Source organism: Erpetoichthys calabaricus, chromosome 13, assembly GCF_900747795.2.
Source record: "Erpetoichthys calabaricus chromosome 13, fErpCal1.3, whole genome shotgun sequence".
Classification (NCBI taxonomy): domain Eukaryota; kingdom Metazoa; phylum Chordata; class Cladistia; order Polypteriformes; family Polypteridae; genus Erpetoichthys; species Erpetoichthys calabaricus.
The window spans coordinates 54,098,428-54,109,773 of record NC_041406.2 but is presented as its reverse complement, the minus strand read 5'-3'; the positions used below and the strand labels follow the sequence as shown (position 1 = coordinate 54,109,773).

General features: G+C 38.6%; 1 protein-coding gene across 1 annotated transcript in view; it reads right to left on the bottom strand.

Moving 5' to 3' along the window:
• Nucleotides 1–1,862: 1,862 nt before the first annotated feature.
• Nucleotides 1,863–11,346, bottom strand: part of si:ch73-345f18.3 (uncharacterized) — a 38,997-nt gene continuing 29,513 nt past the window's right edge. The window contains exon 4 of the mRNA XM_028818289.2: nucleotides 1,863–2,327. Within this exon, the coding sequence (XP_028674122.1) occupies nucleotides 1,960–2,327 (368 nt within the window). The 3' untranslated portion in view covers nucleotides 1,863–1,959. The remainder of the gene's footprint in view (nucleotides 2,328–11,346) is intronic.

The window sequence follows — 11,346 nt, the reverse complement described above, 5'->3', positions numbered from 1 at the left end:
TGTCACATCACACAATTTATACATTGCACTCCAAATTACAAACAATTTAAGAGTTAGAACTATTCAGACGGCTTCTTCACACATTCTTTGCACCAGTTACGGTACATTATTGCAAAGGTTAATCCTGAAGTTAACACTTTCTCCAAAACATTATCTATCTGAATAAAGATGACAATTACTCCAACAAAAATTGCCTGTATAATTTTTTTCTCCTCCAAGATATTCAGTTTTAACAGTACAGTATTCTGACAGAACAATTCCAAAGATGACATTAAACACCTTTTGTAAATCAGAATGACAGAACTTAAGACTGTTACACACATATTTGCTCAGAGTGTCAAGCGTAATGCTGTACCGCATGTCTCACTGTGCTTTAAAACCCTGCCTAGCCTTACTGCCTGGTTTCCATTAAATGTAACTGGAAAAAAATAATGGATACAAAGAAGCCTTTGATGCACAGCTCACATTTTGATATTTATATTAAATTTGTATATCAAAGAAGTGGAAGCTGCTAAAGACTTGTTAGCAAAAGAAAGAAATGACTTAACATAAAACAGTGAACAGACCACATACAAGACAAAAATGCTTCTACTGCACAATAGTGCTGGCAGACATTTGCAGTTTGAAACCATTTCCACACAGATCACCTTACTCTTTTGACACTTCCCAAAACAGTACACAATTCTTCGTTGTTTCAGTTAACAAATGCATGCAGTATGTCACCTTCACAACAGATGAGCTGTGATTTCCCTGTCTAGCATTTAGTTGGGGCTACTGGTCTGACAACAGTCACTGAACATCATCTGTCACTTCCTATTAAGGCCATTAAATAGGAAAAACATGGTGCTGACAGCCACAGTGTAATAGTATGTTACATACAAGGTGGTACCAACATGATTTAAGCTACATTTCCAAGTATTCTGGGGCTAGTCATTACAGCAAACTACTTCTTGAAAGGGATTTCTGCCAGAAAGAAAATATACTATATTTAAAAGCCAAGGACATTAGCCTGTGGTATACTTAAATAGAAAGTGACTGATTTGTTGGAGTTTGCTCTTGCTGGAGGCATTCATTCACATTTACATTTATTAAGTCAACCATGGTACATCTCACCAGGCTGCCTTTTACCTCCCACATAAATACAAAAATAAAAGCTAAGCCTGCCAGTCTATGGCATTTTCTATGATATTTACTGTATATTAAAACAGTTTCCTAATTTTGGTTTGATTTTATGAACAGGACAATCAGAATTTTTAACAAACACCCAAGTTCTAATAAGGGTTTTAATTAGACAGCACAACAAGAAATACTCGATAAAAGTAAAATGTGCAAACTTTATATATCTTTATATTTACAATTGCATTTCATAATGTTAGGAAAATCCATACACATTGTGGAAAAGAATTGAGAAAGAAGAACTCCGTTTATCTATGACAGAAGATCAGTGACATCTGCACTTAGCTTTCCTACAGTAGATGTTCAAACATTAATATAAAGTGATTAAAATATGTTGGGAAAATCTGTTAATAAAAATACAGTATATATGTTTCTACCAACATACAAAACATGACATGATCTTAAGGCTTATTTACTTTTTGTGCCGTACACTGTTTAAAACTACAAAATGTCCTGACAAATTAGGTCTTGCAATACTTAAAAACTTGGATGCAGTTTGAAATGAGAAACATCTGCATGTTAGAAGTCAGAGGTATCATTTAGATTTCATTTTCTTAAAGCATGAAACTATGTCTAATTAGACTCCCTGTACAGTAAACATATGATATTTCTGCACATTAGTAGAGACTCAAGCTTTTTTCAGTTAATATTGGCATCAGCAAGCATTCTAGGATTTTGAGGAATAGTTTTAGCATTTTCTAAATCAATTCATTCTTTGAATGAAAAAAAAAAAAAAAAAAAAAGTGTGTGTTCCATTTTTTTCCGCCCAATCGAACTGCAATATTAAAGTGATACTCCAGCAAGCAAGGCAAACTCAGTGAGTAAATTGCTGGCATCTACTCTGTATTCAGTAGAAAGCTCTCTTGCTCTGTGAATTTCCTGAAAATTGTCCTGTAGATTGGCTTCATAACGTAGCTGCTCCTGATATGCCTGGTTTGCCTTCTGCACCATCTCTGTAATCTGATGCTCATTCTGAAGCATCGAGCTGATCATCTCTTGAAGCTTTGGGCCAGCGGCCATGATTAATTTTGAATCTTGAGACAAACATTTTACATGCTCCTGCACCGATTTCAGCTCGGCAGGGGCATTTTCTGGCTGTACAGTGGCTGAAAAATCATAACCACTCATTTGAACATCGATGGAGAAAGCACCTGAAGAAAAAGCAAATTGTATGTAAATTTAAAAAAAGTAAGCTTAACCACTATAAAAATTTTTTATATCATATAAATAAAAGTTGGTATAACAGAAAAAAATGTATATAAATGTAAAAAATGTACAGTGGAACCTCGGTTTGTGAGCATAATTCGTTCCGGAAACATGCTCACAATCCAAAGCACTCGTTTATTAAAGTGAATTTCCCCATAAGAAATAATGGAAACTCAGATGATTCGTTCCACAACCCAAAACTATTCATATAACAATGATTAATACAAAATATATAGTAAAAATACATAAAACAAATTAACCTGCACTTTACCTTTGAAAAGACTCATGGCTGGTGCGAGTTTCTAAACTCTTGTGGGATTCCAACCAACGGGACGACATGCGGAAGAGCATCCCAAAGCAATCGCAGTCTCCCAGCGCTGTAGCAGTTTGCCGTAAAAGCGAATCCGAAAAGATCACGGACATGTTATAAGCGCCTGCCATCGATGGGTGATACAAGGATCATTATAAATGCGCAGGGCACAGTACTACGTGGCCACGACCCTGCCTGACTGCTGTGTCTGTGTTAGGAGAGTGGCAGATCCCGCTACAATAAATAACCGTGCTGTTGCTGTTTCAAGCTGAATAAAGCTGGTGTTGCTAAAGTACTGAGACTTAGCTTCGTGTTTTGGGGTGCAAGACGGGGACTTGCACGTCACAGCATGCGCACGCGCGCACACACACACACACACACAGTCACAATGCTGTAGTAAACAGTATACGCACGTACGGATGTTGACTATATGAGTGAGGCACGCTGACTCAGATGGAGAATAGGAGACGATTGCCCACAATCTCGCAGCGAGAGAGAGAGAGAGAGAAGAACCATCAGCTTAGTTGTGATCACATGACGCTCAGCAGACAAAGCGTATACATACTACTCGTACTGCAAGACCTCGCTCATTTATCAAGTCAAAATTTATTTAAAAATTTTAGCTCGTCTTGCAAAACACTCGTAAGCCAAGTTACTCGCAAACCGAGGTTCCATTGTATATAAATGTAAAAAAATGTAATTATTTATTTAAAAAAGCATATTGAAATACAATAATGCAAATTTGAAGGAAAAAAAAGGCTAAACAATGGGAGAAAAAGTTTCAAAAACCAGTCACAAACAAAATCCCACTACATCACTCTGGACCTACAGTACCTCTATACATGTTGGTGCCATGTTTGCTTGAAGGTGTGCACTTTACCACTTCCCCACCTTTTGATGCCACATTTAAAATCATCCTCTCACCACTCACTCTCTCTCTCACTTACTCTGGTCTTTCTTCCACTCTGACAATGAGCCTTCATTACAAATAACCTCTCCACCCAAATGCAGTAGTCTACTGGTAATGAAGAGTTTCTAAATCCCACACTAAGATTACTAACAGGCCACATTCTGGAATCATGTTTGGGATCAGAACAGATTTATCACCAAGACCATCCTTGAGCCCCACTCAACTTTACAAAGGTTGAAACAAGAAAACATCCTTCTGGAAAGGGCAACACTGTCCTCTCTTTCCCTATTTGATGACTGTGCGCTGCTCTTTCAGCAGTCCTGAGGAGATGAATTGGCCTCCTTTAAACTCCACAGGACCTCTCTTGTTTACTGGTACACAGAAAGCATTACTTAAGGTCACTGAAAATATTTATACTTTCTACCACCCCCCAGTGCATGCATGATGTTTGTCCTCTCTGATATACAGATTTACTCTGACAACCACTCGGAAGTTCCTTTTTCTCAGCATGGGGCATGGCAGACCTCTTCATCTGTACTGAGCCATCTTAATGCCATTTCTACCCCAATAAGGTGAGCCTCCAGAATATTCCAATTTTTGACATTTTTATGAAGCTTTAAAGAAGAAAAAAAAAAAAACCACACACACACCCCCCGCACTTAATGCCCTGTTAAAGGACACATCTTGATAAAATTTGCCATTTTTATAGTCTTGAATGCTGAACCTTTGAAAAATTCACATATTTGAAACCTTTGAAGACTTTTTTCCATATTCTACACATAGATATAGTTAAGGCAGTACTACAGAACAAAAAAAAAAAAAAAAACACCAGAGGGAAGTAAATGCAACTGTTTTAAAAGCTTGTGAAATCCTTTAAATGATGAAGCAGTTTAAGGCTGGAGATTAGAGTAAATAAGCAGGCAATTTCATGATAAAAATACAAAGAAGATAAGAAGCTCAAAATTTTCTCTACTAATTATCTTAACGACGGTTCAACTGCCAAAAAAGTTTCATTTATAATCTTTTTTTTTTTTTTTTTTTTTTAAATGTTCAGCATGGAATTAACCTCAACCTATCTTTTCTTTTGGAGATTCACACTGACGCAGCCCATCTTCCTAGGAGTACAATTCTGCGTCATAAACAGGATATTATTTAAATTGTTTCGAACAAAATAGCATTTTCTGCCAAGTGCTTTAAGACAGTGCTTCCATTGAAAATCATACAGTAGCACTAATGCAAAGTCACCCTGGTGGTCAACAATTTATAGTGACAGCGCAAAAATACAACATTAAATAGGTTATTTCAAAACTTTTCATATGCTGGATGATGTACAGTAAGTGAAAAATGAAGGGAATGTCAGGCCTATCTGCTGTGTTTTAAAAGAGGTGTAATCAATCAACATACTGTCAACACATTCTGCAGTAACCAAGAGATGATGCTGGGAGGGAAAAAAGTAACAGTATGAGTGGAACAGTGCAGAGGAATGTTCACTGTCTCAAGTAAATGACATCCTGTCGAGCACTGTTGTAAACTTCGTAATCTACCGATTGGAAATTCTGAATGCTGCAAAAATATTGCCTTGGATCTGGATAACATCGGAATCCTTATCAGGATAAAGAATCTTCATTTCATACCTTAAAAGTGTGCAAAATCGAGCATTAAAACTTTGGTTGATATTCACACATCACTGGAGGTCTGGCACCACCTGTGTGAATGATATGGATGAATGAATATATACACACACACACACAATTTTTCCATTCAGCCATTTCAGCTCTAGACCATTCTCATGAAATTGTGACACACAGACACAGACGGACACACACCCATCATCGAAATATCGATGTTTTCGGTATGAGGAGACCCTAAAATGTTGAGATCCGTTGAAAACCGGAGATCGACATTTTTGATGAAAGTAAAGCTTTTGCTCCTCCCCTATAGAGGATAGGTTATGGTGGAGAAGGGCTCAAAAGGTTAACAGTACTAATTAAAACAATATTAAAATATATTCAAACTTAGGGTAACTATTCTGGCTGTTACACGTGCTTTTTTATATGTATAATATTTTAGTCCTTTGGTAACAGCCTGAGCAAAAAACACAAAGTACTGTAGGAGTACTCGGGCAACTGTTATTTAAATATAAGAGCCATCAAAGTGACGAGCAGCTGCTGTCTTGTTTTTGGTGTAGCACTGACAGCTGGGTGGGCAAGTCTTAAACCCCTCAGCTTTCCCCTGGGCTCGCTGCTTCTCATTCCTCACAGCTGTTCTTGCAGCAGCAAGGCACATCACAAAATGTTTGCAGCGCAGAATACCAGCCGAGTCTTAAAAACAGGACCCATACAACACTTCATGCTTTACAGAATCAATGCAAACTAAATAATAATGTACAGTAATCCCTCACCTATCGTGGGGGTTACGTTCCAGAGCCCCCTGCGATAGGTGAAAATCCGCGAAGTAGCGACCTATATTTAATTTTATTATTTATACATATTTTAAGGCTTTATAAACCCTTCCCACACTCTTATAAACCTTTCTCACTCTCTTGTTAACCTTTCCCACACTCTTATAAACACTTCCTATGCTCTTAAACACTTTCTACATTCTTAAACACTGCAGACCAACACTGCACACAGCGATCAGACGTCAATGTGTCTGCACTCGCTTTGTGAAGGGGGGCAGCTGAACTCACGCTGAGCAGAAATGGACTTTGTGCTGCTTCTGCCAAAATGCCTGCTTGTTGCTCTGCGTGTTTGGAAGGAGGAGGAGTGTGTGTGTGGGTATGTGAGGGCTGAACGCACGTTAGCTCAAACCCCCCTCCCCGGAGGCGCAGTTCGCATTGTCAAGGGGGTGGGGAGCTGAATGAACGCTAAGGAGAAGTGGAGTTTGTGCTGGCTTTGTGCTGCTTGTCGCTCTGCCTGTCAATAATTTAAAAGCCTGTACATCACCAATTTTCCTGTCTCACTGTCTTGTCTTGAGTGAAGTTAAAATGTTTTATAATAGTGAGATGTTACTCATATCCTTAGCCCGACATCCACATATCATATGTGTTAACAAAGTGTGTTTTATAAGTTTACATGTGTTTAAAGCATGTGGGATGGGTATTTTAAGGCTTAAACTATAAAAATGTTTATTTATATGGTCTTTCTATATCGCGGATTTTCTCCTGTTGCTGATGGGTCTGGAACATAACTTCCGCGATAGGCGGGCAATCACTTGTATTTAAAAACCCGCGAAGTCGTGAATCCGCGAAAAGTGAACCGCGAAGTAGCGAGGGATTACTGTATAGGCTGTAAAAGAAATGTCTACATGAGAATAACCCAAGTCTCATACCTGGGGGGTATTTTCCGTACCTCGCGTAAATCATCCGAGATCAGATGCCTGATCTTGGATGAGTTAATGCCGGTGAAACTTAGTAGATTAGTCTAGCTGGATCTAATCATCCGAGATGAATGTGCACACCTGCGCTAAGTGAAAATCCCATATATATTGAGTCTAGAAAACATGATCAGCAAGTCTTTGATAGGCTGCAACAAGAATGGGCGCATTTTTTTTCACACAAGCTGTGTGTGTGTTGGTGTGGGTGTGTGCGTAGGTGGGTGTGTGCATGTTAGTTAGTTACTCGAAGGATTTCAAGATTTAATATGCACAAGGAGTAACACTGCAAAAGCAGCCCAAATCAGAAAAGACAGCTGGCAAAAAGTGGCCGACAAATTAAACGCGTGTGCATTATACTTACTGAAAGCGGCATTTCATTTCCTATGTGTCAGATTAATTATTATTTAATATGTCATAATTCCAGATCAAACGTGAGCACAAGGAGAGCAGGGGAACAGGTTAAAGTGAAGTACAAGAATATACTTCAAACTGGTAAATATTGGTATATAACTATTTAAAGAATTGTTGACATAAAGAATCATATATAATGTAAAGAACATTCATTTTAAAACAATCAGAAGGCAGACAAGCAAAAAACAGGTGGAGGTCCACGCGGTCCAGACCTAACCTCTGCAGAAGAGTTGGCTCTCCAGCAAAATGCCCATCGCCCTGTTTCTGAGGGCATTCCAGGGGGAAGCTCCTCCTCAGAACCAGTGGCAGGATGCAGTGGTCACTTCATTTCAGATAAAGGATGGTCATTGCATATATTTGTCCTCAATGTGTGCCATATGTATGTTCCATATAGCCCTCTTTTTTTGTTGGGTCAGTTGCAGGGAATGCCATATCCCTAGAACTTGTGTCTGACCAACGAGATATTGACAAAGGTCAAATATTTGATGAAGACACTGTGTCTGATTATTCATAAGGAGAAGAGGTACATTTTCCAAATCAAACTCCACTCTGATCAGTCCCATGTACCCCAATCAGATTTGGAAATCCTGGGTAATGTGAATGTTCGGCTGATTGTGTTTTCACCTGTGTATTACCTACCTGCAATGGCATGAAACGCCTCTTTTATTGTCTGCACATGCAGGTGTCCAGGAAACACTATGAAAACCCGAAGGAAATATTTCAGAGCCAAACAGACTTTACGAATTGCCTGGCAAACTGCACTTTTAGATAGATTTTCCACATCGCCTACAGTATATAAAAAAAGTTCCGCTTGCAAAAAACGTCAAAGCAATGCATACTGTCTGTGTGGTTGTGAGAGTCTGACTTCGCCGAGTTTGACTTCGAATATAAGGTCCTAATAAATTTTTGAGGTTCAATATTCCTCCTTGGCTAAAGTAATATCTTTCGAAAAGAATTTCCTCCGGGAGCAATAAAGGATCTTGCCAATCGCACAAACCCCTCTCTATGAAATTCTCTTCTTATAATTTGTGTACCGATATCAATTGGTTGCTCATTCATGAACGGCGAAGTCATGACTGAATGAATTCTACACACGGACACTGATTAAGTGTGTGAGCTAATCCTTGTTTACATAGAACAAACCTGCTCCAAGCAGGGATGTGTTGCTATGACAACACATATAGCAAGAGTTTCGAAAAACTGACAGATCCAGGACCATGCCAAATCGTCAACAATTACATCCAGTTAAACGAGTAATCCACGTATGAAAAATACCCCCCCGAGCTATTTACATCTATAAAATAATTAAAATTCGGGAAAAAGCAAAACAAATATTTCACAGAAGGCTGAGCACATGACCTTATCCGTTTTGACTTTCAATAACTATTGATATAGTGCCCCATGCAAAGTATAGTGCCGGTGCATTTGGCTTAGAAGGATTTAAGCTCCTTTTCATGGCTGCTTTTATGGCCTGCTGTCCTGACAAGGATTAAGAGGAATATGGGTTAGTTAGTAAGACCGTGACTGGATGAGAATAGTAAACAAAGTAAAAGTGCAAGCAGGAGGCATGCAGAATGAAGGCAGACTTGTTATTTTGGAGGTGTCTAATGGGCAGTAGCAGGGTATCGTTTATATTGTGGCATTCAGAATAAAAACGAAGTCTGCATCAGAGGATTCACGTGGGAAAGCAGCATTGTCACAGTGTCAAGTCAAGGTCCAAACAATCAGTTTACTTTAACATACTGTATACAGAAGCACCAATATTTTAATTATACCTCATTGTTTTAGGTATTGTGTGTTAAACCAGCAGCTAGTAAGACAGAGAATGCAAGAAGTGGGAATACAAAGTGGGAATAAATATTGGAAACCACACCAGAGAAGCATTTAGAAAAACTGCTCCAAGTCCACTTGCAGATCAAAGGGCAGTGTGCTGGGTCAAAAAAAGTTCAAATGAAGAAAACAAGCTAACCATTCAAAATTATGAGAAGTCTGGTTGTGGATGTGAAGTACAAAAACAAATCAGTAAAATGTAGCAGCTAGGCATAATGCTTCTGGAGTAACTCAAAGCCAAACTTAGTGCAGGTAAAACAAACAACTACTGTATCTTCTTATATAATACACTACTGTGGCTGTTCGTTTGTCTGTCCAGGATTTTAAAACACCTGTAGCTTGCAGACCATTTGACCTATATGCAAGCTTTCGAGGCAACTCAGGCCCCTTCTTCAGGCAAGATGTAAGATTACATCTTGCCTGAAGAAGGGGCCTTGAGTTGCCTCAAAAGCTTGCATATTGTAATCTTTTTAGTTAGCCAATAAAAGGTGTCATTTTGCTTGGCTTTTCTCTACATTCATAATGGCTAACACAGTACAACACCCTAGTACTACCTATTACCTGAAATGTGGTACACTTATACTATGTGATGTCTACTATCCACTTTCAGGGTGATGATTGACCTCCAAGATCAAAGGCCAATCTAGGAAGGTCAAGGTCAAAAATCAAATAGCCTGTAGCCTTAAAATTGGTACACATATACTTACGCTGAAACTATGCACTACAGCTTTATATAAAAAGCGAAGAGTTTTAGAATTACTCTTTTTATTTTACTGTAAAATCAACTCTCGGCAGCGGGGTGGCTGTGCGGCGCATGCATACGGGCGCCATTCTCATCCGTACCACCTTCGCCGTCACTTCCCCTACCTCTTTATATCTTAAATCATTCTTGAGGCAGATTGAAGACTTAAGTGCCAGCTTAAGTGAAAGATTAAGGAAAACATACTAAGTAATTGCAACACAAAAACTGACTTAATCAATTTTAACATGAAAAGATGCAGACAAAAGAAGAGTAGAAGCGGGCCACTAGGGTGGGGGGAAAAAGTAGCAACAAGCACATCAACCTCTGAGCAAATGAATACTAAACATACAAAGAAAGAGTATGAAAACTATGAAGAGCGCACTCAGCGTTTACGACAGGCTGACACAGAGTGAAAGAGAATTGCTTGAGCAACTGAGAGCAAAGAAAAGACCACACAATGAAGACAGGCCAACACTGAGCGAAAGAGAATCGCAAGAACAAATGAGACTGAGGAGATGGTCAAGTCAAGTGCATTCACTGCACATTATCATGCAGTGCGCTGTTACTGGTTCTTTTATAATCGAATGTCAGCTTTTGCCTGTAAATAAGAACTTTTTCAAATAAGTTCAAATTGCATTTGAATAGTGACGTTCAGTCTGAAAGCTCTAGAGTGCTTGGTCTAAAACATTTGCTTTCTTTGAAATCGCATTGTGATCTACAGGACTAGAAGCCAGTGGCATTCGCCACAATAGTCCACAACTCACAAACCTTACGTAAATGAAGGCTCAGCTGAAAATCATTGGAAAAGTTGTGTAGTGTAATATCAACCTAAGCAGGCCCTCCAACAGGCCATTACACTTTCGAGGGCTGGTTCATGCCTTCTGCCTAAATGTTGCTAAGATAGGCACCCTATATTCCTGAAATGGGTTAGCAAGGCCCATTAATGGATGAACCTTGATTACTGTCAAAACACAAATTCTTCATTTAGGTTTAAGCTATTGTCATGTGTACACTATGTCTAAAAGATTTATCCTAATTAAGATAGTAAGCAGTGTCCGATATTGACATCTATCAACTTCAAGAGTGTACATATAAAGCATAACAAATAAACAGGTCCTACTTTTGTCATTATTATTTTGTCATGATAATAAGAACAGAGCTTTACCTCTTTGTTTAACCAATAAGCAGTGCAACAACAACAGAACCTAAGCTGAGTGAAAATATGTCATGTTTGCCTTGGCACTAGTTGTGTAGCATTTCCTTCACATTCTGCATTTATAAAGGGCAACATGTAGGAAGGTATGAAGTATTTTACAAATAAAATAGCAAATTTAATTTGCAATGCATATTCTTCTTTAATTTAGCATTAATAATCACAACTTCTAA